This window comes from Scardinius erythrophthalmus (assembly GCF_964197995.2).
Source record: "Scardinius erythrophthalmus genome assembly, chromosome: 15".
NCBI lineage: Eukaryota > Metazoa > Chordata > Actinopteri > Cypriniformes > Leuciscidae > Scardinius > Scardinius erythrophthalmus.
Genome location: NC_138235.1, coordinates 34,406,198 through 34,434,115, shown reverse-complemented (window position 1 = coordinate 34,434,115; position 27,918 = coordinate 34,406,198). Strand labels below are relative to the sequence as shown.

At 36.7% G+C, this 27,918-nt stretch overlaps 3 protein-coding genes across 4 annotated transcripts; 1 reads left to right on the top strand and 2 right to left on the bottom strand.

Annotated features, from left to right (window-relative positions):
* Window positions 1-13: 13 nt before the first annotated feature.
* Window positions 14-15,441, top strand: vwa1 (von Willebrand factor A domain containing 1). The gene is made up of 6 exons (XM_081387244.1): window positions 14-492; window positions 7,482-8,039; window positions 9,464-9,787; window positions 10,668-10,961; window positions 12,752-13,014; window positions 14,038-15,441. The coding sequence occupies exons 1-5, from the start codon at window positions 408-410 to the stop codon at window positions 13,003-13,005; spliced, it is 1,515 nt and encodes a 504-aa protein (XP_081243370.1). The 5' UTR covers window positions 14-407; the 3' UTR covers window positions 13,006-13,014; window positions 14,038-15,441.
* A 26-nt stretch (window positions 15,442-15,467) lies between these two features.
* otud3 (OTU deubiquitinase 3) lies at window positions 15,468-22,192 on the bottom strand. Of its 2 annotated transcripts, none has more exons than XM_081387246.1 (8): window positions 21,795-22,192; window positions 19,795-20,064; window positions 19,556-19,704; window positions 18,449-18,561; window positions 18,249-18,371; window positions 16,991-17,108; window positions 16,719-16,912; window positions 15,468-16,627 (listed from the first exon to the last, which is right to left on the bottom strand). In XM_081387246.1, exons 2-8 carry the CDS (start codon window positions 19,998-20,000, stop codon window positions 16,463-16,465), a joined length of 1,068 nt encoding a protein of 355 aa, XP_081243372.1. In that variant the 5' UTR covers window positions 20,001-20,064; window positions 21,795-22,192; the 3' UTR covers window positions 15,468-16,462. The 2 variants fall into 2 exon arrangements, with proteins under 2 accessions (XP_081243372.1, XP_081243371.1); XM_081387245.1 differs by having other exon boundaries at window positions 22,075-22,192.
* A 1,097-nt stretch (window positions 22,193-23,289) lies between these two features.
* Window positions 23,290-25,302, bottom strand: g0s2 (G0/G1 switch 2). The gene is made up of 2 exons (XM_081386023.1): window positions 25,242-25,302; window positions 23,290-24,236 (listed from the first exon to the last, which is right to left on the bottom strand). Exon 2 carries the CDS (start codon window positions 24,217-24,219, stop codon window positions 23,887-23,889), a length of 333 nt encoding a protein of 110 aa, XP_081242149.1. The 5' UTR covers window positions 24,220-24,236; window positions 25,242-25,302; the 3' UTR covers window positions 23,290-23,886.
* Between the last annotated feature and the right edge of the window lie 2,616 nt (window positions 25,303-27,918).

The window sequence follows — 27,918 nt, the reverse complement described above, 5'->3', positions numbered from 1 at the left end:
CCAGAAACCGGGCACAGGTTCAAGATGGTGACGCTGGGACCCGTCTAAAGTACTAGAGGAGGAGTGCGCAGTTCACCGAGGGCGGGAGGAACATGATGCATTCAGTAGCCATGAGAGAGAGAGGCTTTTAATCCGAAACTGCTTTTGATCCACACTGAGTAGTTTATGCCAGGGCAGAAAGTTTCGTGTTTATTTCGATCTCGACGCGCAGAATGTAGAGTAGCCTCGTCGCGCAGGTGCTGCAGCTGCACATTTTATTGCAGTTCTGGTGACTGCCTGCATTGAATGAGACTTTTAAAGTGAACCGTGAGGATTTTAGAAATAGAAATCGAATAGAAATTGTGCTAGGCGATGTAGACGCGTTAAAACGTGCAGAATTGACTATAATTTTGACATAAAAGTCAACCATGGAGGTCAGAAAAGCGCTCACGTGTGTTTTGATCAGCGTGTTCCTGTGGACTGGTGACGCTCAGGACTCGGTACCTGATTCAGGTGAGTCGTTTCAGTCATGTTTTAATTCGGAGCTCAAGTATGAGATTTCGTATTCTTTAATCCACAGGACGCGGAACACAATTTATTTGAGTCTTATGTGATAATTCTAAACTTGGTGCCTGATTCAGCCGAGTCATTTGAGTCAAGCATTTCATTCGGATCAAAACCAGAACGATAAGGTATCCTGTATGACTCAGTAGGCTATGTTAGTGGATTATAGTGGTTAAATCAGCTTTCAGTACCTTCTTAACGTCTAGTTAAATACTCTTGGTAATTTAGGTAGATTATTACTGTTCTCCATACGATGAAGCACATTGGTCAATTCAGAAGTCAGTATTTGATTTGAGTGAGTCATGTTTTAGGACAGGTGATTCATCTGATTCAGGAGTCAGGACAGGTGAGTCATGTGGGTCAGTACCTGATCAAGTTGAGACATCACTCAGTACCCGATTCAGAAGAGCAGATCATCTTTTATTTTGCAACACACAAGAGCAAAAAGAAATTTCATGTTAGTTATTATTGCTTTAACTGCTGTTAACATATATAGCCTTAAAGTGTTAACAATTTCTTTAATAGTGCATTCTCCAGAGCAAACATGCATTGAGTTTGAGTGCTATAATAATCATTACTAATGTAAATCACTGACTCAGAGTTAACATTTACCTTAGCATTCTAGGCAACACTTTATTTTACAGTCTTTTTTACATATTACATGAAGTTACTATAGTAATAACTATAAATTATGCGTGATTACATGCAACTAACCCTACACAACAAACCTAGTCCTAACCATAACCCTATAGTAAGTACACATAGTTTATTAATCTTACGCAGTTCTTAAATGTATAATTACACTGTAACAAGGACACCTTAAATTAAAGTGTAACCATTCTATTCTATTCTATTCTATTCTTGGTTAATTCATCAAGATCTCAAAGCGTTTTAAACAATAATTTGACTGAAAGAAGAAATCTGGAGATATAGTCCAGTCATTTTAAGCCAAAATGGGGGTCAACCTTGAACAAATTGCAACAGAAGCAAACTCAACTGATTTTGTATCCTCAATATGTCCTGAGTAAGGGGAAAAAAAGTCCCAAAGAATCCCATTAGGGGAAAGTTTCGAAAAAGACCCAAATATAGCCTATTCATACGCCTATTCATTCTTTTTCTCACATGAATAGGGAAAAAATATCACCATGATATCACCATGAAAATTACTGAGTTGATTACTTACATCAAGACAAACAAAAAATGTATTACAAGTTTTTAAAATTGTTTGTTAACATGGACAAATGGAGCATAATCTAATGACGTATGTGCTAATTTGCATAAATACCACAACAGATCTAAACATTGGCTCTAGCCAGGTGAAAATGTCTTGTTGACTCTTGTTGACACATAACAGTAAAATACTAAATGTTAAGGTCTGGATGGAACCCATTTAGGCTACCCATGAACATTAATACATAGAGGCAGCAAGAAGTACTTTAGAAACCAGCCTTAAATCATTTTTAAGAGATGGGGTTTGGGGCTGGGTCTGTGGGACTGTTTCTGGGGGACGAGTCTGAGGGAGACAATGGTAAGGAGAAGGCAGAAGACAAAAGGTAGGTAAAATAAAAAGTGAATCCCCAGAAACAGTCCCACAGACCCATCTCTGCAATAATAATTAATAAATGCTGGTTTCTAAAGTACTTCTTCCTGCCTCTATGTATTAATGCTCATGGGCAGCCTAAATGGGTTCCATCCAGACCTTAACATTAAGTATTTTACTGTTATGTGTCAACAAGATTTAACAAGACATTTTCACCTGGCTAGAGCCAATGTTTAGATCTGTTGTGGTATTTATGCAAATTAGCACATACGTAATTAGATTATGCTCCATTTGTCCATGTTAACAAACAATTTTAAAAACTTGTAATACATTTTTTTGTTTGTCTTGATGTAAGTAATCAACTCAGTAATTTTCATGGTGATATCTAAAGGTTAAAATTCACGTGAGAAAAAGAATGAATAGGCGTATGAATAGGCTATATTTGGGTCTTTTTCGAAACTTTCCCCTAATGGGATTCTTCGGGACTTTTTTATACAAAATCAGTTGAGTTTGCTTCTGTTGCAATTTGTTCAACTTTTTTTCATAAAATGACTGGACTAATACTTTTATTTCATAACAGAGGATTACTTTCTGTTAAACATGACTGATGGAGCACCAGCAGACATACATTACAAACATGAGAGCTAGAAGAGAAACATGTGTGTAAAAGCATTTTCCTTCACACATCGTGTTAGGGGATTCTTTTCTTTCAACACATATGGTCCAAGTTTAAGTGATTCACGCAAAAGAAAAGAAAAAAGTTTATGTTGAATTAAAGCATTTTCTCTCTGCACTGTGGTCTGATTATCTTCTCATATTTTGCTGCGTTAATATTCATTCACAATTTGGATTGACAAAAAAATTCTATAATTGATGTCTATGCCTTACATTTTCAGGACTTATAACTGACAGGGAGTATTTGCTGTATGAATAGAACAGAAATAACTTCTTGTCAACACATCACTGACATGCACATTGAGTGAGGCGTGCAAATTAAAGGATTTTTCCTGTCAGTCACTAATGTTAGGCTATCGACCACTTTCACGAAAACAAATAAATGGCAGAAAATAGAGGTATTATGTACACTTTGCCTCTGTTGATGCCTATCATGACATCCCAGATCCCACTGCACTCATGAAACGCTTGATGAAAGACAAGCAACAGAGGAATTCATGCATGTATTGTTTCCAACTCGCTGACTCACTAGTGAATGTCACATTGTTCACTATGAGAGAAAAAACGATCGTATTCAAACACAGCTCAATTCGAACAGCTGAACTCAAACATGCCGTTTGCATGCCAGTGTCATAACATTTTGGACTTTAATCAGATTTCAAACAGCATATGTGGTTTAGACCCCCGTGGCAGATCCAGACAGGTGGTGCTGGGGAGGCGGAGGGCACAGAGTTCTGTTGCTTTTACACTAGCACTTTTGGTGTGTAAAAGTGTGTAAAAATATAAAAGTGAGGCATTGCTATGCATCGCTATGCATTTTGCCACCTTCTCCTGCGCCATCGTTACCAAGTAATGGGGTAAACACCCAAATCGGACCCAAATAATATAATCTGAACACAGTCCAGCCGGGGCAGGGGAGCAATCGATCTCGGGTTCAGACCAGGCAATCGAACTTAGTGTGAAAGCACCCTTAGTGTGTTCGTTTGGATGAGATAAAATATTCTTGCGATACTCCAAGACATATTGTAAAAGGTTAACAAAAAATGTACTGTTAATTAAAATGCAAAATTTTGGTATTGCATTGGGGGTGTAAAGTAATAGGCTTGGACTTGGTGCTGCAAACCCAATGCAAAGGACAATGGTGACACTAGAATAAAAATATAAGCTGAAAATACAGAATTATTTTAGAAGAACATGCTTGTACTCTGTCACTGACCAGACATATTTAACTATAATGTCAGTCATTTGGCATTATCATGACCCACAGATATTCCCCCATTGCATTGTTAATACATTATATTCAACAGTTTAATGTAGTGCTGACACTAAAACTCTGCAAACTTGAAATTTTTCTCACACGGTAATTTTAATTTTGGGTGAACTACACACAATACATATTGGCCCTCATTTATCAATCTTGCGTAGAAATAGGCGTATATATTGGCGTAAGATTATGCTTACACTCTTCTCATCGCCTGATTTATGAAGCTGTGCGTACCTTTGAAATTCTGGTGTACGCAATACCTGCCCTTGATAAATGCCGCGGCTGAAATCGATCGTCATTAGAATAACACGCCCCTATATATTCAAGTCTCCGCTCCCCCCACGCCCTCATTTTACGCCATGGACACACGGAAGACGGCAAAGAAGAGAAACTTCTTTGAGAAAGAGAAAGCGAAACCAGGAAAGTGGAAAGAAACAAAATTGATTTCTAGATTTTTATCATTAATGACGCTTATTGTTATTTAGAAGAATAATTTCGTTATTATTTTTATTATTATTTAAAATAAGAAGAATGGCATTTTTATTATTTTGTCAGTCTGAATTATTTTTTTGGTCATTGAAAGCCTTTCATTACTAAACCCAGTCCGTGCACACCTGCCGGGCCTAACCCTGGCCTAACCATCGTTTCAAAGAATAGTACAACGGCGAGCGCGTCGAGTATAAACGCCTCGTCCGTTTGGGGAGGTGCGCGCGCAGTCCGCGGAGACTCGCGCTGCGGGGCCAGGCGAAAGTATAAACAAGGCTTGAAACGTCAGGTAAAGCGCACAGGCTCGCAACTTAAGGAATACATATGTCTACAATTCAAATGCTTTGGTAAATTCACACAAATTAAACATTGAAGTCCATGTTGCACAAAAATAAACACTGAAGTTTATAATTACTGTGTTGTTGTTTTTTTACAGTGGGTCATAATATATTATATCTTTTAGTTTGTCAGTGCGTTTTGTGGTGTTAGGAATTGTTTTTCTGCGCATTCCCGCACTCAAAACGTGCGTACACCACCTCCTGAGCTGGCGTAGGATTTGAGCGTGCCGTACGCCAACGTCCATATTGATAAATCTCAAAGTCACCGTGGTTTTGGGTGTACGCCAGGTGTACGCTGGAAATTTGGTGTAAGCACTTTTGATAAATGAGGGCCATTGTCACTATCCACGATACACATTGTTGCATTTTTGCATTGCGATATATTGTGACACGATATTTTGTTACAGCTCTAGTCGAGGGGTCGATTGACTGTGGTTACACTGAAACAACCAGTCAGAACACGAATAGAGTTTCAAGGCTGAACTACTCATTTGAATCTGACTGCCACAACAATTGCCACTAAAATAAAACAATTATTTTGATGCCTGCCTGAACAAAACTATAGACACACTAACAGTGACTCACAGAGAGTAATTTAGGAAGAGCCTTAAGCATTTCGGGTTTGACTCCAGACGTTTCTGTATGCCACCGCACCCTGGTTCCAATCCGTCTGGTAATGGTAACACTTATAGGTTCAAGTGACCCTAGGCTCTTCTCTCTTAGCAAAGCGGAAGAAAACTATGAGAACTTTTCGATTTTAGTAGAATTCATTGGTTCCACTTGTGAAACTGACCTTCTTCATCACAAAAAATGGCCTACAGAGAAAGCGATTTGCAAGATTCTCTTATAATTCGATTCAAATTACGCCTCCAGATCTTCACACAGGACTTGGCAGGTTGCCGACTTTGGATTGTCTTAGGTGGCAAGGCGAACGCTTGGCAGCATTCATCTGAACCCTCGCCCACTTGCTCTTTTCTGCACACACTCTTTCTTCCTCTTCAGGGAATAGCCACTACATTCCTTCTTTTACTTCATATGGAACAGCCAATTCTCACCTCCCCCCTTGTTCTCCATGCATGCCCGTCAGTCCGGTTGTAACATCCAGTAGCAGGGCTGTTCCTTCCCCCATCTGTTTATGTTTATCAAGCTGCTCCAGGTTAGAGGGCTCCTCAGCCAGGAAATTCCTGTAAAGGCCAAATCAAATGTTCCATCTCTTTAAATATTGTGAAGCCCCCTGTTCTTCCTTGTCCTAATACATACTACTGTTTTCTTATCCTTATTTTAAGAATCTACCGTTCCAGCCAACTTCCTTTCGCAAATGACTAATTTCCTCACTTGGTTTCACACGTATCTTCGTTTGGCCGCTCTTTCTCAGAGTTTCTCCTCGTTTTATTGTGTTCGCTATAAACATTTAATGAGTTTAAATGTTGTGCATCCAAACTTGTAAAATCTTTCGTCAACTTCCAGAGTGAACATCTGAAGCTGTGCAATTGAATTAATTGAGGAAAATAATCGAATTGCGAGTAAAATGCTGTGCTTGTTTGTAGGGCTGCACAATTTGCCGTAAAATTTTGTGATTTTATCAATAAAACTAAAATAATAATAATACAATATTATTATTATTAACTTTATTAATAGTATTAATTATTTCTACTACTACTACAAAATCTTACCATTTAAGATATTTTTATTTAGTAAATATTACTAACAAATAAGTCTTAATGCAATATTCACAGACATATTTCAAAAACTATCATACTAACCCACATTTCCTTACAAACCTGTATGACTTTTTCTTCTGTTGTTTAGAAGTTGATGATGATCTTTTCCATAATGCAAAAGCAAATATTGACCATGGCATGTCAAGCTCCAAAAAGGACCAAAAAAACAACAACATTGTCAATAATAATAATAATGATGATAATAATAATAATATTTTAAAAAGTATTCGTATTTTTTAATACTATTAAAAAAATAATACATTTAATATTAAATATGTATTCAATTTTTATATATTAAAATATAATATTAACTCTATTACAATAATAAGAATTTAATGAAAACTATGAATTTATTGCAAACAAAATAAATAAATACATTTCAATTAATTTAATCAATTGTGCTTCCCTACAAGACTATAACCCCTAACCTTAAAGGGAAAGTTCACCCAAAAATAAACTTTATTCCCCACGAAAGTCAATGCGGTCCAAAACTCTAACACAGCTTAATCATTCTTTCCAAAATCCTCTTTTGTGTTCATTCGTGCAGGTTTGGAACAACATGAGGATGAGTAAATGATTACAGAAAATGCATTTTTGGGTCAACTATCCCTTTAAATATTAAACTTTGGGGGCTTGTTTGTTGTTAATGATATCTAAAAATCATGTGGCTTGTTGAAGAGAAATGTGCTTTTACTTGTTTTTAACCAACTGGACGATTTACAGCTGGCGGACAATAAAACGGGCAGATAATATACGACCATAGTAGCTTGACTATACACACACACAAACTCCTTCTCCTCATGCCTTGAAAAGTCTGGAGTGTTTCAGTGCTGCTTCAGTATGTCCTAAATAAACACTGAGATGTTAAACCATGAATCATTTACTTAAATGTTTCTGTTGTTTTTCACCTACAGTTTTGAACTGCTGCGAGGGCGATGTCCTGTTTCTCCTGGACTCCTCTGGTAGCGTGTCCTCCTACGAGTTCTCCCGCATGGTGGACTTTCTGTCAGAGCTTCTGCTGCCGTTCTCGCTGGGGCCGGATCAGGTGAGGGTGGGACTGCTGCAGGTTGGGACGGAGCCCCATCTCGAGTTCGGCTTTGACGCCTACAGCTCCCAGCGAGGCCTGCAGGCGGCCCTGGAGAGGACTAAACAGCTGAAGGGCGACACCAACACGGTGGATGCTCTTCTGATGGCTAGGAACCAGGTTTTGAAACAGGGTGTCCCGGGAGGTGCCAGACCGGATCTTCCCAGGGTTCTGGTTTGGCTCACGGATGGAGTGGATCCCGGCGAGATACGGGAACCGATGGCGAGGCTGCGAGAAGAAGGGGTGGCCGTACTGGTGGTTTCCACTGGTCACGGGAACTACCAGGTGCTGAGAGAGGTCGCAAGTCCACCCACAGAGGAGCACCTGTTCTTTGTGGACATTGACGATATCAACATCATCAGTGAAGACTTGAGGAATGCAATTATTGGTGCGTTTCATCGAAATATCTCAAAAACTGCATTAGGCCATGGCAAATACATATTCCATTTTACAAAAGTAAATATCGACCACACATGGACTGTCAAGCTCCAAAAAGGGGAAAAAAACTTTTTCTCATTATTGATAATAATAATTATACATTCAATATGTAATATATTTTTGTAATATTAAAATGGAATTTTAACTATATTACAATAACTAAAATCTAATGAGAACTATTAATTATTGCTGAAAATTTCTATTTAATGGAAGAAAAGATTCTATCATATAAATTTCAAACTCAAATGTGAAATGTTGGGACCCAATTTATGCTCATTGTTAAATTGAACATGGCATAAAAATTGATGCACATTACCCCCCCCCCCCAAACCTAAATATTAACCTAAAAACTACTGAAATACCATAAAAGTAGTCCATAATTATGACTGCTTGTATAAAGTCCTCTGAAATTATTCAGTTGACTTTTTCAGTTCTCAAATTTCATTTAAAACCATTTCTTGTAGAAATTCATACAAGTTTGGAACAAAATTAGGTTGAGTAAATGAGGACAAAATGATCATTTTAATTCTTTCCCCACTTGCATCTTTTAAAAAAAATGCTAGTTGTTGTATGAATATCTGGACATGCAATATGTCAAAAGAAAGAACCGAAAAAAAAAAACATTTTATTCTATAGTTTCATACATTAGTTTTCTATCCGTTTTATCAATGTTTCATTCAGTAACATTAGACAGTTTTGATTTATATGTTGTTTAATGTTTGATTTTACATATGCGTTATTTTACATATGCATCTGCTTACATTTGATATCACTTGTTTCTGCTTCTTCTTCGCCTGTGTTTTGATCAGGAGATTCAGTGCTCTTTCAGATGCAGAATTATTCAAAATTGATACTTTATGAAACTCTGTAGACCATGATTTCATATTTCACCCAGAGTAACAGTCAATCTTATGAGAGTGTTCTCTAAATAGGGCGAGTGATCTGATGTGTGTGTGATGTCCGCCCCAGTGTGCCGAAGGAATCTCGAATGCCAGTCAACTCCAACACAAATAGCTTGAGACGGCTCACAGATAAGAAGTGGCAGGAGGAAAAGGGGACAGAAACCGGCAGACACTGTAATGCGAGATGAGGGCTATTTATACAGAAGTGATTTTGTCATCACCCCCCCCCCCCCCCCCCCCGGAGCGCTAGACACAGCTATTATTAGTGGCCATTCCTTCGCACATATATAAGGCGTTACACATGTGCAACTTCCAGACACTTACATAAACAAACGTATTGATTGCACGCTATACTTCAGACCAGGTGGGGTTTTATCCTGTTAGAAACTGCCCTAGGCATGGATTTAGTGACTAGAGTACATGATTTAACTTACGCCATGTTTGATTTGTCTTTGTCTCTGATCAAACGCAGAGATTATCCGGGCCGAGAGACTACAAGTGAAGTCGGTCACTGCTACTTCAGCTCAGCTGGAGTGGAGGCCTGTGTTGGCTGGTACTGGCTACTATGATATCCAGTTTGGTCCCATCCGAACAGGGCAGACCGGAGGAACTGGAGGTCCGGGCACCAGTCCTGGCATTGGCTTGGGTCCGTTTCAGAGGATCACCCGGCCTGGAGATGCCAGCTCGGCTCAGCTGATCGGCCTGCGTCCTGACACTACATACAAAGTCACACTCACACCGAAAGCCAACCTGGAGTTCCTGAACTCGCTTCAAGCCACCTTTACTACACAGACAGGTGCTCAATATGCAGATTAATCATCATTCAAACTGAAGCTCATAAAGCCTGTCAATACATATATATATCCAGATCATATTTCATCACAAGTCCAAAAGAAAAAGAAAAAAAAAACCTATACTTTGCATAATGAAAATATTTTTTTCATGATCATTACTTTTTGGTCGTTGTGTCTTCAATGTTTAATTCATGCTTTTAATAATAATAAATAATATTGATTAGCATTTAATTAAATATGATAATTATTATTATTGCTATTAGTAATATTATTCATTAAATTAATTAATTATGAATGATTCTTATGGCCAGTACTTTTTTCATTGCCTTTAATGTTTAATTAATGCTAATAATAACAATAATAATAATAATAATTATTATTATTATTATTATTGTTAAATAGCATTGATTAAATACGAACATTAAATGTATTATTTTTAATTATTATTATTATTTTATCAATAATTCGACTTAATTAATTAAATGTAATCATATTTATTATTATTATTTTTTAAATTAACAAAATGTATTATTAATAATAATAATTTAATGTTCGTATTTTATTAATATTAATTTAATGTGAATTAAAATGCAATTTTAGCTCTATTACAATAATTACAATTGAGAATCACTGTGAAATTCTGAAAAACAAACTCAAAAGTAAGGCATATTCACTGTTAAATTCAACATGAACTAAAAATGGGTGCATATTATCCCCCCTTGTCTTCATACAAAAAAACTTTACCTTTTGAAAAGTAAAATGGGATGTGATCAGTTTATTGTTGTCTTTACACATGTTAAGCGACACAAAAGAGCCCTCAATATATTTTTAAGGGACAAAAAGTGAAGTTGATCTTTGAAATGTCTCCCCGTCATCCTCCAGTGAACCCTCCTCAGCCAGAGCTGGAGACCCTCTCCACAGTGAGTGTGTCGGAGTCGAGCAGCAGGAGTGTGCGTGTGAGCTGGGCTCCACTGCTCCCTCACCTCATCCAGGACTATCAGGTGGAGTATTCAGCTCTTCCTTCAGGCCCGCTCCGGGTCATCCGCCTCAGTAACACGCAGAGCTCCACCGTCCTGACCGACCTCCAGCCCGACACACAGTTCCTGGTCACCGTGAGCGCGAGGCAGTCCAACGGCAAAGAGAGAGCCATGTCGGTTAAAGCCTGTACACAGGAGGGTAAGGACCAACCCATCTCTTATGCACGCCTTTATAAGTGTAGGGGGAGACTAGGGACAGTTGGAACACTTTTTACTATTTTTAGCAATACATCAAAAAACATTTATACTGGAATAACCAATTTGTTATATTATAAACTTCAATCTGTCAGCTGCTGAAACAATGTATTTAAGTGGTTTTATGAAATATGTACAGGTTGCAGAATTGATTTTAATACAGTCTCTCCACTGTCTAAAACATGTCTAAAATATACATAATGAATCAATCATATAATCAAATTGGAAAATATTATTTATCAGACATGTTATTGTGACTATTCATTTCATGTTTTCAAGTAATGATTACCTTTTTTTCACACTTAAAATGAATTTATATTATATTTATTTTAGATAATTACCTTAAAATGTGATTTGATGACATTTTACATTTAATTTGCAATGCACAGTGCACATTTTACTTTTAATTTGAACATTAAAGGGAAACTATGCAGATTTTTTTAGCTAGATTAGTTTTTAAAAGATAAATGACACTTGGTTGGTGATACTGGGACAGGGGCGTTACAACCGTCCCAGTATCGACACCAACCATGTTTTCATCTCATGTGAGCTAGCCTGACTGCTAGTTTGACACTTGTTAGCCATTTCTATTTTTAGCTTACAAAACAGTGATTCTAATAATACTTGTTTGAATTCACAGACATTTGATCTTATAACAGCATCCAAAATAGTACATCAGAAAGAAAAGTAATTTTTTACCTCAAAAACAACCTTTTGGTTATATTTCGATATATTGTGCATCCCTACTTTTAGGGTCGCATCTCGTGACATCACATCCTGTTTTTGGTTCGTTTGCATGTCTTTGGTCCATGTTGCATTCATATATCATTTGAATGTGGACTGAGACCCATCTTTTCAGCGCTCTCGGTCCGCTTGTTTGGTTCACACTAGGGTTCGGATGGCAGCGTTCACACGTATTCAAATAAACCGCACTGACAGAGCAATCGCTCCAGAGTTCATTTTAATTGAACCAAACCTGGCAAGAGTGAACACACCTTTAATGCGGTTCGTTTGAATAAGTGTAAACGCTGCCATCCAAACCCTGGTGTACCACACAAGAGGACCAAGAGGGCTGAAAAGATGGGTCTCAGTCCACTTCCAAACAAACTCTGGTGCGGTTCGACGGAAATATGAACGCAACACGGTCCAAAGACATGGAAACAAACCAAAAACAGACATGATGTCACAAAATGCGACCCTAAAAAGGACAGAATGCTTAAGCACACCTGTTTTTTCTTGTCGTAGTTTCAATGTTGCCCATTAACAGTTCAGTACAGGTGTAGGAACTGGTCTCCTCGCAGCACATCTTCGTTTGTGTGACGGAGGGATTCCTGCTGCCGTTTTGACTCCTTTACACATTTTTTAAGCTCTTCAAAAGTTCTCAGCTCCATCATACTGTATGTTGCTACGCACATACAGCGAGCGCATTTAGCCCGGTACACACCACTGTTTCGGATGTTTGACAAGTTCCGTCGCAAAATATCTATACGTATAGTGTGAACGCTAAGCAAATCAGGACTAAATGTATCATTTTCTTTTTTTATCCGGACTTAAAAGAACCAAACTACACCCTTATTGTTGTTATAAGTTAATTAAGTTTATTCCTTAATTAAATTCATTTGGAGCATGTGTTGGAATTCCTCTTTCCTGCTATTATCCTTCCCACATCCGCTCACCTCGCTTTGATTCCCAGCAAGAAACGGGAAGCTTGACCTTTCTCCCTCTTTCTGTCAGTGTTGCCGGCTCTCTCGGATCTGCAGCTGACCACAGTGGGCAATGAGTCAGTGCAGCTCCGGTGGAAGGGGAGTTTCGACGGCCTGCGCGGTTACTGGGTCACATGGGAGCGAGGTCAGAGCCAGCACTCCACCCTGTATTTACCACCCAACCGGCTGTCCACCACCCTCACCCACGTGCCCTCCAGAGCCCGCGTCTGCGTCTCCCCGGTGTACCGGACGGCCCGTGGGGAGGGTCTCTGCTGCACTGCGTGAAGCGCTCCGGTGAGACGCCTGTCTGGGAAACATGGGGATTATGGGTTATTTTAGGACATGAAAAGAGCCTGGCATATGGCGTAATATAGTCTGAAATATCACATTGTTTGAAATGGAACAGTTTGTTGAACCTTTAGAGGAAATATATCTAAAAAGTTTTCATGTATCATATTTGAAATTTTTTGGCTCATAAGATAACATAGAGCTCACACTCAGAACAGAGGCCCAAACTGAGCAAAATATGACATTTGGTGCAGTTGCTGCTATTTATATGCACTTTATTTTTTACAGTAGGCTACACGATTTTATCAGCTTTTGTTAAAAATGTTGCCTTTTTTTTATTGATAAAATTTCATTCAAGTGTTGATTAAATAAAAAAAATGCATGAATCTAGAATAAAACACGTTTGTTTAAAAGCAGAGGCTCTGTTCTTTCTTCTGACATATTGTATGTTCAGATGTTCATACAACAAAATATTCTGGGGTTTTATGATTTTTATTTTGGGGCAAAACATACAATGCAATACAATGAGGATTGAGAGATGAACAAATAAACCTTCCTCAAAAGCCTGATCATGTTTGATTTTAAAATATGACATATTGATAACCATAAGGCGCTTCAGTCCAGTAAGTGTTCAAATTGAAATATTACTTACAATATAATAGTTATCTTTATGTTTACTTTATAAAAATCAGTAAAGATTGAATTGCAAAAAATCTAAAATCTCTTTTACTTGCTATAAAGTATGAATTATCAATCAGAAAACAGAAGGCATGTAGTAGATTGTGTTTTTTACCAAATTTTGGATCATGTTGATAATTTAGAGGCCTTCGAAATTTGCGTATCAAATATGATCCAGCAGGATTTATAGGGTTAAAAGTAAAGTCATTTTACCAAACAGAATTGTATGACGTAATATTGCATAAATACATTGGTTGGACAAACAAAAGAGGAATTGTTAAGCTCTTTACACTGCATAAACACACATTTATTATAATAACAACGCCACCTTTTGATTGTTTTTCTTCACAGCTGCGGTGATCTGGAACCATGGAGCACCGCTCTGCCAAACAGGAAAGATGGAGGGATGAACAACACCAAAAGTTTTCCACAAATGGACAGATGGGAGGACAGGGGGGTCCAGGACTCTGTTGGAGAACTCGTCACCCAAAGATGGTGATCTTTAAACACAGCAACACAACATGCACTGACACACACACCCCGAACGACACTTATAATACAGAGACTAAATGACTCTGAGCTCAAAAGTGACTTTTAAAGGAATGTTTGGGGTTCAATACGAGTTCAGCACTATTGGGCGCATCTGTGGCTCGCTGCATATTACCGCAGATCATTTTGTTTTCATTTGACTCATCCCTCATTTTGTAAACAAGCTAAATTCACATTTACAGTAATGCACTTATCCTCGCGCATACTGAGTGAAAGTTACAGGGTTTACGCGGCTTTATATGATCGTTGATGACTATAATAGACAAAATTTAACATTTTATCATGTGGCTATACTTTCCAAACTGTGCATTTTAACATTTATGTACTATGTCTTGAACCCATGATATTCCTTTAAGTTGCTAGAATGTTAATGCATTAGAAATTCAAGCTTTTATTAAGAGTTATATCACCGAAGCAATATTTTGTAAATATCCTACTAATGTTTATTGAGTTATATTTATCAAGAGACATAGTTGGTTACTGTATTTTTGTTTTTAGATTCCTCCACACAGTTTTAAAAAAAGGGAACAATAAGACACTATTAGGGGGAATCTGAATGACCTCCATCACTGGTTTTTCTTTAAGGTCAATGCAAACATTGAAGCCCTGCTTAACGTACACGTTACCATAGCTGCAGATTCTCTCAGCGGTGAAACACTGAAAATCTGGCATGGATCTTGATCACTGTGGCTAAAGTATTAAGACTTTGCAGATGTTGGTCGCAGATGTTTTGTGGTTCAAAAGGGCCACGGTTGGTTGGTTTGAAGAATAGTGACTTTTTCATTGGGTCAAGCTTTACCCTGTGCATGCATACTGTAGATTAGATTGATCATTTATTAATTATGTTCTCTGTAGTTGTGTCTTAACAGGCAAGCATAAGTTCGCAGGCTGGATCAAGGTCTTAAAATAGTGTTTACAGATACATCGTTTTGTTGACTTGACTTGACTCAAGACATAAAAAGGAAAACCATTTTCATCCCTATTTTAGGGCCATTCTGCAAGAATTTGTAGTCTATTTCTATAGCTATTCAAAAAAAAAAAATCAGCATCTGGTATTTTGTGCCTTTGTTTGTTGCATCATAATGGCAGGTCAAGCTTTATGTATTATGAAAAGGTGCTTGTTCATTCCCAGCTTGGCTGCACGTCTTACACATCACTGTTTTTAAAATGTTTTCAGTTATTAAATAAAAAAAGGATCGATTTCAATCCTTGTCTCCTTTGGTTTCTAAACATCTGTGCAATAAAGTCATTATTTATACCTTCAGAAAGTTATATTTTATTTCCTAAAAATAAGAAATATGTCTAATATATATATTTTTTTATAGGGCACCTTTCCCTTGCTCAAGGCAAATGAGTCACATTTCACCCCATAGTAAATACAAATAATATTTCTGCATAAAGAAAATTAAGCCTTTTATTATCCATTAACAAGCTTTGCTACTATTTGCATGACAATAAAGCACATTTCCACCAAATTTTTTTTTCCATTAGATTCTCATTCCTGTAATGCAGTCATTTACAATGTTATAGTTAAAAAAAGATGTATACATTCTTTACGTTAAAGGAATGATAAAAGCACTTGTCATAAAATGCAAAAGCTCTAAATAGTGCTTCATAGCATTTTCTTTAAGCAAAATATGATTTATATTTTGAGGTGAAATGTGAGATCCTGAAATTCACCCTTGTCGTGAATAAAATTTTAATACTACACAATTTAAATCCCATTTGAAAAGTTTATTTATAGGATTTCACTGCAGAATATGAAGTCGCCCAACTGTCTGGAAATGAAACGCTAGATTTTAAACCATGATTATTTGAATGCTCTATTCTTAAGTAGCTTTCAAAAACTGAAAGTAGGGGCAGAACCGAAAGTTTTTTAAACAAATGAATCAAAAATTCCCCAACAGGTTTAAATAGTGGTCCATCATTAATCTTAAACTCTTTCTCCTCTCAATATTCCAGATCCCTTTCCAAGTGTTCTTTGGCTGAGCTCCGATGGGTCAGCTGACATTAATGAGGGTTAATTAATTATGTTCGGTACAAAAAAAATCAACCGCCAACAATCTCACGCACAGCGTACAGCTCCACGTATCTCAATGCCATCCTCTTGCTAAAGAAACACGCGCTCAATCACACAACACAGTTCCTGTACATTCAAACTATTAAAGTTTCTGGTTCATTACACAGTGTACGGACCACCCAAGACTGATCAGGGTTCATATTTGCTCTAGATGCTCAGGGTGTTGAGCGCTGGAACAAGAGTGACGGCTTCAGGTCCGTTCTGATTCTGGTCATGTGACCCTTTGCCCTGTAAAACCTTCTGTTTATGTCTCTCCTCTTGCCGTTTCTTCTTTTCTAGACGCTGTTGCTCTTTCCTTTGTTTATTAGAGAGCTAAAAAGGATACAAATACACAAATACGTTATTATTTTCATCTGAGAAACTCGAATATTACATTTTTATCATTCAAAAGAATCTGCGTTACCTTGGGTTTATGTGAGATGCTGCTCTCTGTTGGCGATTTGATTTCACTACATTCAGCCTGCATGCCTTGACATAAAGGCTGTGTCCCTGAAGCCGAATCTCTCTGTGATGATTGGTTGTTCTGTTCAGACTCCAGCCAATCACTGAGGCACATCTGTGATGTGTCATTTGATTGACTTAGATTGTCTGATTGACCTGCGGACACAAAACAGTGGTGAGAGCATGTTGGGAGTGAAGGGAAACAGAATTAAACTGAATTAAAAATGGACGGACTGTCGGCACAGAGATCGCTCAAGATCAGCTCTTCATCTTCAGAGAGAGAGTGCGAGGGAGAGGCACCTCTCGACTTATCCTTCTGACCCTCTCCAAAGCGTCCGGAATTATTCAGACTCTATCGAAAGAAAAGATGAGAAAGTCACATGATAAGAGCTTAGTAAATCAGCATTTCTTTGATAAAAAAAAATAATAATACAGTAAAAACAGTAATGTTGTGAAATATTTGTTTTCTGTTTTTATATAATTAAAAATGTAATTTATTCCTGTGATCTAAGCTGTGTTTCAGCATCATTACTCCAGTCTTCAGTGTCACGTGATCCTAATATGATGATTTGATGATCAAGAAACAATTTTTTATTGTTTAAAAAAAAAAAAAATCTGGATCATTTGATGCATAGAAAGTTCAAAGGCATTTATTTGAGACTGAAATCTTTTGAGATAGAAATCTTACTGTCACTTTTGATCAATTTAATATGTCCTAACTGAAGAAAAATATTCATATCGTTCCAAAAAAACCTGACCCCACATTTCTGTCATCAAATCATCATATTAGAATGAACTGAAGGATCATGTGACACCGAAGACTGGAGTAATGATGCTGAAAATTCAGCTTTGATCACAGGAATAAATTACATTTTACAATATATTAAAAAAGGAAACAGTTATTTTAAATTGTCATAATATTTCACAAACCAGTCACATGGGTCTATTTTTTTAAATTGAGATTTATACATCATCTGAAAGCTGAATAAATAAATAAAGCTTTCCATTGATGTATGGTTTGTTAGGATAGGACAATATTTGGCTGAGATAAAACTATTTGAAAATCTGGAATCTGAGGGTGCAAAAAAAATCAAAACATTGAGAAAATCACCTTTAAAGTTGTCCATTTATGTTCGCGATTGTGCTGCATTCACTCACAAAAATAAATGTTTTATGTATTTATGGTAGGAAATTTACAAAATATCTTCATGGATCATGATCTTTACTTAATATCCTAATGATTTTTGGCATAAAAGAAATATCTATAATTTTGATACAACGTATTGTTGGCTATTGCCACAAATATACCCGTGTGACTTGTGACTGGTTTTGTGATCCAGGGTCACATATTACTATTTTACTGTATTTTTAATCAAATAAATGCAGCCTTGGTGAGCATAAGACACTTCTGTTAAAAACATAAAAATTCGTACTGATCAAAAACTTTTGACTGGCAGTGTGTGTGTGTCTGATGTTTGTTTAGCAGACAGACCTCTATACGTAGATGTGCCGGACTCTCAGAGTTGTCTCCAATCTTTCGGACGCTGTCATAATGGTCTCCATAGCGATATGCGATGTGTAGCTCACGGCATGACGGCTTCTCTGTACCATTTATCTAAATGGCAAGAAAAAAAGCATTAATAACGACACACTTTAGACTTAAACGAATCAAATACATTAATGCTCCATCACCTCCCACAATGGAGCGTTCAGCTGATGAATAACCACTTTCAACTGTTGGCTGCGAGCGAAGGCCACGATGGCGTCGTTACCGGCGAACATGCCCGGCTGGGAGAGGTTCGACACTGAGAGAGAAATGACAAGGATTTCTTCAATGACATAACTTTCCTGCAGGAATTCACTGGAAGAGCTGGATAACACAGCACTCACATTTAGTGTATATGTTACCGGCAAAGTGTGAAATCCCGGTATTGTATAGAATGCCTAGGCAATGTATAGAATGCCTGATGGTTTTTGGCAAAAATACATTACCTAATTCTATACATTACCTAGGCATTCTATAGAATGCCGGATTACACACTTTGCCGTAACATATATATATATATATATATATATATATATATATATATATATATATATATATATATATATATATTTACACACACATATATATATATATAAAGTTATAACTTGATTTATTTTTTATTTTAACATTGTTTAACATTTTACCATCATCAATACAGTGTTTCAATTTTGATATTTTATTTTGATATTTTCCATTTTTGGAATTTTACTGTTTATTTTTGTCAGTTTTATTGGTTTTAATGAGATCTAAATGTAAAAGAATAGTCCATTTCACAACTATAATGATGAACGGCACAGAGGAACAATATCATTGGAATCACTTTCAGTCAGAATATTATTTTTTTCCAGCTGAAAATGTTTTACAATGAACTTTTTGAAGCATAAAAGTGTTGTAGTCGCAAAGCTGCAACATGAGGGAGAGCAATTAATGACAGAATTTTTGGGTAAACTATTCCTTTAACGTTTAATTTTTTTTCAATTAACATAAATGTTTTTTAACAGTTTTATAGTGGCTTAAGTCAAATGTCTGTACAAGTTATTTTTTCAAAGTTTAAACCATAAGAATGAGCAATATTGATAGTGATCCTTGACTAAGCAAACACCACTAATTAATTAACGATTAACAGTCAAGTTTCTGCAGTTTCTGAAGTTAATGCGAGTTGCAATGCAATCTGATTATTTTAGTCCAGCTTATTTTGACCAGAAGAGGATTTATGGCAACAGACACACACACACTTTCGAGACTTCTCTTACAATGCTGTGTGAACGGCACTTCATCTTCAACGAAGGGCTCGAAGTCCTGCCTGTGCGAGGTCATGTACTGCACCGTCTCCTGCCGCAGATGCAGGTGACCCCGCGAATGTCCCTCCAGCTGATCTCCAAGAGCCCGGAACAAACAGTTACTGCGGGACAACATGAGAAACAGAGGCCTGACTCCTTAAAGAACCGTATATGGTCATCACAATCATCCTGTGACAAAAGCCCACACATACCCGTCTCCAGGCACCTCTCGGAGTTTGAGACCCAGAGCCTGAAGCTGGTTGGAGAAGCTGACAAACTCCTCTCCATCTTCCCCTCCTGGAGGCCTGTTCTTTTTGTCTTTGGCCAGAGCCCGACGGGCCGCCCGCTCGTCTCTCTTCCTCTCCAATTCATACTTCCTGTTTCCCTTTATGGGCTTTCCTGACTGTTTCCTTGACATGATGATGATGCGCTGTATTACACTCAGTGATGACACAGCCGTTTATCTATCGCATACGCAAGACCTAAAACACACCATAAAATTCATAGCATCACAAAATCAGTTATGACAAGGGGAAGTGCTTAAAATTAACATTTAACATGACACAATCAAAATAAACACAGTTAGCACAACTTTTTCCTCAAATAACATCATTTAATAATAATTAATAGTACAGGAATATAGGATTGCATTCAAACGGTTTAAATGTGTGGTGGCTAAAACCAAAATAACTTAAAAAAAGTGGGTAACACTTTATTTTACAGTGTTACATATGTTACATGTACTTACCATAGTAATAAGATTAAATTATGCATAATTACATTAGGGGTGGTGAAAAAAATCGATTATTGATTAATCGCGAGTATGTTATGGACGAGTATGAATCGATTATCAAATTTTCAAAAATCGATTTTTTATAAAAAAATAAATAAAAAAAAAATCCACTCTGCGTGCATTTAGAGCATGTTATGTTATGAGAGGCGAATCACAACTACTTCAGAAAACCCAGCACAGTATAGGAACTACCAGGCAGTGACGTATGTGTACGCTGAAATAAAAAGTATTTCACCTCAGAAAAACGGACGTTCCTGTCCTGTCAGCCGTTATACTGTACTCGTAGCGCACACTCTTCAATTGCACGCGCAAATGCGGAGGGGCGCGCCGTGTATCGCTTCACTGTATAGTGCAAAGTGCAAAGGAAACTACGAGCATGCAACGTTGTTACGTTGTAAATTAGTAAGTCATGAAATAAAAGTAAAATACCAATAAATCACGTTACTGGTACGTCGTGTGTTAGCTGAGAAGGATTTGCATGCAGGCATGATTTTCATTCTATTCACCAGGAGCAGTTTCCATGTTTCATTAACAGTTCTTGTTAGTATTGTGTATTCACCATGGTAACTGTCGTTTCAATATTAACGCCAAAATGCCACTTTATTTTCACTTTGTGTTATTTTTTATATTTGTAAAATACTGTGGTGGCTCATACCAACATTGTATTAAAAGCTAGTTTGGTTCAACTTGATGAGTCACAACACAATGTGATGTATTCATTTCTGTGTTCTACAGAACATAAGCTACATACAAATAATTCTGAAGTTATAACTACACGACACAGAAAGTGCTTTGAGTTGTTACTCAATAAAAGAGTTAAGTAATTCAGCAGCTGACTTTTTTTAATACTGCAATCACTTAGTGTATTTTTGTTTACTGTTGTGAACTGGAAAATCAATAATCGCTAATCGAAAATCGTTAATAATCGAAAATCGACTGTAATCGAATCGGGACTTCAATAATCGTAATCGAATCGAATCGGGAAATCAGACAGATTAACCACCCCTAAATTACATGCAATTAACCCTAAACCTAATCCTACCCTAACCCTATAGTAAGTACATATTGTTAATTATTATTACTCAGTACTTAAATATATAATTACACTGTAACAATGACACCTTAAAATAAAGTGTAACCAAAAAGTGCTGTCAAATCACACAGTAACAATAGTAATATTAGTATTATGTTTTTAAATTAATAAAACGTTCCTATTTCCCAGGTATAATCTGAGACCATATGATAGATAGATAGATAGATAGATAGATAGATAGATAGATAGATAGATAGATAGATAGATAGATAGATAGATAGATAGATAGATAGATAGATGTTGAAACGTATATAATTTTCTCTCATGGTAACGTTAATGTCATTAACAGTGGATATGTGTAGTGTTGTGCTTATGTATTTACTCACCTAAACTGAAACCAATGAATCATGTTTGCAGATGTGAAATGTTTGTTTGCTGTCTGTCTCTATGAAGTACTTAAAATTAAGTAATGAATCCAACAAGAACAAGTTCAGAGTCATGAACAGCAAATATCCCACAGAGAGTGATAGGAGAACAGCAGCGTGATGTGTCAGAAATGTCGCGTGATAAACAGTTTCTCTCAGATTTGGCAGTGATTACACGACAGAATGAGAATGTTTGTAGAAGAGAACAGAGAGTTAAAGTGTGTCATACAACTGTACTCACATTGTTTGCTTGACAATAAGAAACACGATCACAGCACGACAATTTGTCCGGTAAATCTAACTCTTGAGTCTGAGCTGTCCTGGGTTTGTTTACTTCCTAAAGAAGCCCGGGCCTCACTTCCGGTTCCGGCTTTGCTTTCAAAATAAAGGCACGGCCGAGGCAAGTCATTAAAAAATACATGTTTTAAATTAGATTATTTATTTATCTTAAAAATTACTAGAATTGTAATAAACGTAGTAGTTATTATTGTTGGTAGTGTTGTCTGAGTATATTATTTGTGTGAGAAAAAACATAAAAATGTTTTTCTCACACAAAATGTTTTGAATTATGAGTTCTTGGATTATGAATAATGAATCATAGTCTAGCCATAATAATAATAATGATAATATAGGGATGCACCGATAGCGATACTGGAATCGGGCCCGATACTGCGCTCTCGTACTCATAAAAATGCTCCAATACCAACAACCAATACTACGCAGTGTGTGTAGCCTACAGTGTTTGTGTCCAGACAAAGAAACACTTACAACAGAGAGTATATGGGGATAAAAATAAAAAGAAAGCTGTCTATGAAGTAAATGTACCTAATTAGTGGAATATTAAATGAAATTTAGTACCATCTGTATAGTGGTGCACGAGCTGATAAGAGAAAAACGACACCCAAATTATACAGTGATTAATATACAATGATATTTCACATTTGATTACTGTGTTCTATTGTATTTATTTGTGCTATTTATAACCTGATTATTTGTTCTTCTTATTTTATTACTGATTGCTTACTTGTCTTTAATAATGTTTTAAATTCACATTAATTACGCTAGTAGTTTTTGCTGTAGTATCTAAATACGAATAGAGAGTTATGATATTTCATAGTATCTGAACATTTGAACCATTGACACAATCCTCAGCACTGAGCCCTGCTGAAACAGCTCTGAGTATGCGCTGTGCAATTAAATGATATATAAAATATGATAGAGCAATAGAATGAACAGTGAAAGTAACAGAAACTAATTAAGGCTTGATTAAGCAAGAAAATTTGCTGAACAAATTAAGCCAACTAATATGATTCATAATTACAAATGCAGTGAAAATACAGGTATCGGTATCGGCAAAATTTAAAGTGTCGGTATCGGACTCGTTCTGGAAAAAGTGGTATCAGTGCATTCATAATATAATAATAATAATAATTATAAGGTTGAAAAGGTGTCATTCCCTTTATAGACAAACTTTCTTTATTTTTTAGTGTATATTTGTAGCATATTTTAATCACCATCATTTTTTTTTTTTTTTTTTTTTTTTTCTTGAAAGAAACCATTTTCAGAGTGAACAGAGAAGATTCCTTTATCCGATTTTCCTCCTAAGGCATATGCAAGCATGTTTATGTAATAATAAATGAATTAATTCCACAAAAAGCAAAACTGAGAGAAGACTCTTAATATGACATTAACAACAAAACACCCTCATTTTTTGATGCAGAATCAAAGTATCATCTTACAGTACAACAGAGTGATGCAGAGATTGAGCAAATGTGAATTTATTTAATGGCAGTAAAAGTTAGCACACTCTACACATGACTTTTATACATCCTTTATAAATAGTTATCATCTGATAAAAAAATCATTACACCACCTGAACAGACATACGTAACAGTCGTAAACTATCAAGTCGTTTCCCTCTCCGTGCTGCTCTGCAGCGCTGAGTACAATAACTGGGTCCATACGGTTCCTCATGACGGGTCAGTGCACAAGCAGAACTTCATTTTGGCTCAGCTTTTGTCATGTAGGCATAAACAGCATCAGGGCAGGAGCATTATGAAGCATGAGCTCTGAAGCTCATCCGCCTCTGTCTGATGGGCAGTTCCTTAGCCTTGGCCTCCATCGCAGCATCCATTTCATCATCTTCAGGGATGATGGTTTGTGGCTCCTGGACCTGCTCTTTTTCTGTTATGATCTCCTGCACCTTTAGCATCCCAAAATCCGGCTCCTCGTGGTCAGGGAAGAGGGAAGCGGCGACCTGCACTACACCGCTCACCATTCCCAGGACGGCAAACGTGCCGCCCACTAGGTAGACCTTCAGGCAGCCTTTGGAGGGACCGGACCTCAGCATCTCCTTAGCAAAAGGGATGATCTCATGCATGGCCATTTTCAGTTGTGTTACTTCTGTGAAAGAAAACAAGAGCGTCAAAGGTCGTGAGATGAAAATATAACAAAATCAACTGAATTGCATTAATAAGTAGCCTACTGCTGGTATGAAGGCTTATCTTAAAATCAACATTAAACGCTGTTCGCAAAACAGTTTATTTTTATATCTCATGAAATAAACTCAAAATTGTATATAGTGCCCAGGAATATGCATTAAAGGGATAGTTCACCCCAAAAAATGAAAATTCTGTCACCCTCAAGTTGTTCTAAACCTGTATGGATGCTGTTGAACACAAAAGAAGATCTTTCGAGGAATATTGGAATGGACCCCATTGACTTCCATTGTATTTTTTTCTCCATGGAAGTCAATGGGGTTGAATAAAGGATAAATGATCTTCTTTAGTGTTCAGCAGAATAAAGAAATTCATACAGGTTTGGAACAACCAGAGGGTGAATAAATGATGACAGAATTTTCTTTTTTGGGTGAACTGTCCCTTTAAGAAAATAAGCCTGAAAGCAACATTTGGTAACACTTTACAATAAGGTCCCATTAGTTAAGGTTAGTTGATGCCTGAACTATTATTAACTAACAATGAGCAATACATTCATTACAGTACTTATTAATCTTTGTCAACATTAATTAACAAAAATACAACTTAATTCATCTTAGTTCAGGTTCAATAATTTTAAGATACAAAAAAGATTATTATAGGCAACATTATTAATCAAAAAAATATCAAGTAAATGTACCATTAACTAAGGTAAATATCAAATTAAAGGTGCACAGTGTCAGATACAAAACCCCAACACATATGACACTAAAATAATCTAATAAACTCTAATTTAGCAAATTAAGATGAGACATAAAACGTACGTAACTGAGAAGAAAAAATTAAGAAATTAAGAAACAATTATTTCACTGAAAACCATCAAATGTGAGCTTTCTAAAAACTGCAGGCTTATTTTACTATAATAAAATGACATGAAACGTCCCATTTGATCTATAATATATAAAATACTTACTTGCAAGACGTAGAAGAACCCGTTTAGGTGATAACTCTTTATGCTCAGAGTTTCAGTGGGTGCTGCAGGATCAGATGCTCTGCCTATTTAACACCAGTGGGCAAAGGTCGACGCCCACAATACATGAATATTCATGAGGCTGGAAAGCAGATGCAACTTTTGTCCAAGTTGCTTCATGTGAGCGGTGAGTGACTCCGGGTCTGCTGACCAGATGATGAACCCTGTCTGCCAAGTTACACAAAGACAGTGGAGGAAACCTGTGTGCTGGTGGTTACGTGAACACGCCATAAAAACGCACTCTACGTGAGGAGTGTGTGTAAACAAACTGAAGAGGTTTATTTGTACAGAGAACTTGGTGATTCAGAACTTAGTACAGATTCAGAGTTCACTGATAAGTTTTATAGTATTATGTGGAGCGGTACAGTGTGATGTTTAACAACAAATAGGCATGGATTATCTAGATGAAGGCAGATGATATGAGACGTAAACACAGACATGTGAGGAATAGGTCTATAAGCAAAAACATAAGCAAAAGGTCTAAAAGCATTCAAAAATGTACTGTAGTGTTACCATGGTACTTTTATAGCCAGAATGTTTTTGAAAAACGTCTCCTATGCTCACCCACCAGTTTATTTAATGGAAAAATGCAGTTAAACAGTTTGAAAGAATTGTTTTCTATTAAAAATATATTAATTCATGTAATGCTAAGCAGAATTTTCAGCTTCAGTGTCACATGATCCTTCAGAAATCCTTCTAATATGCTGCTTTGGATTCAAGAAACATTTCTTATTTCATGTGACCCTGAAGGTTAAGGTAATGGATTCAGGATACTTTAAAGAATATTACCATGGTATATGTCCAAAAAGAATAGTGTTTCCAGCATACAATGTGCAAATAAAAACAGTAATACTGTACACTTAATAGTGTACCTTAAGTGTTACATTAGTAAAAAAAAAGAAAAAAGAACATAAGGTGCATCAGAAATGTTCTGTCAGAAAACTATACTGGTAAGGTAAATACCGTTTGTTGTTTTAAGACAGGAAGTTAGACTATGATAAGAGACGCCACATCATTCGCTGTCATGACCTTTACTCCACTGCCCTCTGTTCATGCTCTTATATTAACAAGCCTAATGAATAAGAGAAACAATAATAAAATGCATTGCAAGCTAATATGGTTCTCCAAAAATTTGTATTTCAAATAAAAAATGAGCTGTTCAATTGAATACAATTTATTTAAATATCATAATATTTGGTAACACTAATGCCAGGCAGTCTGGTTGAGGAACGACCACTACCGAGAAGACAAAGGACCTTCCTGGAAATTAACATTTGACTCTCTCTTGAGAAACTAGCATCCCCGAGTCAATAACCTCCCCCATGTTGACTCTCTCACACGCTGAGATCACCAGATATTCACCCAAACATCTATATGGTTTAGTGTGAATAATTATTATACAGTGTTATACATATTTGGTATCATTTGAAATGTCTCAGTGTGACTGGTACAAATGTCTCATTCCCAAAGAAGTAAACCAAAAGGTAATAAAGTTCTTAAGAGTTTAGAGATAACTTGCACATATAAGGGATGGGTCCTCCAGACAAATGGCATTCTGCTCTCAAAAAGGTTTAAACTCTGAATGTAAATACCCATTGTTAGCAAAAGTTTCTGTCTAACAATCAAATGTATTGCTAAACTATTATAAAATTGACCAATAACCAATTGGCAATCTAACCTAAATTCGAGGTCGTGAACTTGTGATAAAATGGAGTCAGATAAAAGCTTAAATGGAATTAAATTACTTTGCCACGTGGAAAGACAGGAACACGCAGATACCTTCACCCATTCTATCGAAAACCATTGGGCCGATTTAGACGGGCTTACATCGTCGTTACATGTACTTACCATAGTAATAACAGTAAACTACGTATAATTACATGCAACTAACCCTCAATCAAATCCTAATCCATACCCAACCCTATAAGTACATGTAGTTAATTAATATTAATCAGTAGTTAAATGTATAATTACATTGTAACAATGACACATTTAAAATAAAGTGTAACCTAATATTTCTTCTTTTTAATCTTTTTATTTTTGTATTCTCTTCATTTTTTTATTTTTGAGGACTTTTTGTGCTGTAGTAAGTTATCGATAGTTCAAAAGCAGAACACAATATGCCATTAATGCCAATAATCATTTAAGATACTTCAATATCTTTTCCTTCAATAACAGGTTATAAACACTGCATCAATGATTTTGCATTAATATGGAGTTTTTAAACAGCAAACATGCTGACCTTTCACTTTCAGTAATATCCCAACTCAAGCATATCCTTAAAATGGAGTAAGAATCATCAGTGCTGTGGCTCTCATGAGGCTGGTTGCATGAGGTGAGAAGGCAGATGAATGTTGGGTAATGGACTCACTGTAGATATGCTGCCGCATCAGACGCTTTTGACCCGTTTGGCTCTGATATGTGCCATGCTCTCTTCCCTAGATGCACAGACAGTGTTGGGAAACCACGTTCAACACGCGCAGATCGTCCTGGAGCAGCAGACGTGACAGTTCACACTGTAACATAGGAAGAAACTCATTTCTGGCACGACAATTCTCTGAGTGTTTGGCATGGTAATGGATATGACAACGTTGATAGGTTTGGTCTTGGCGGAATAGAT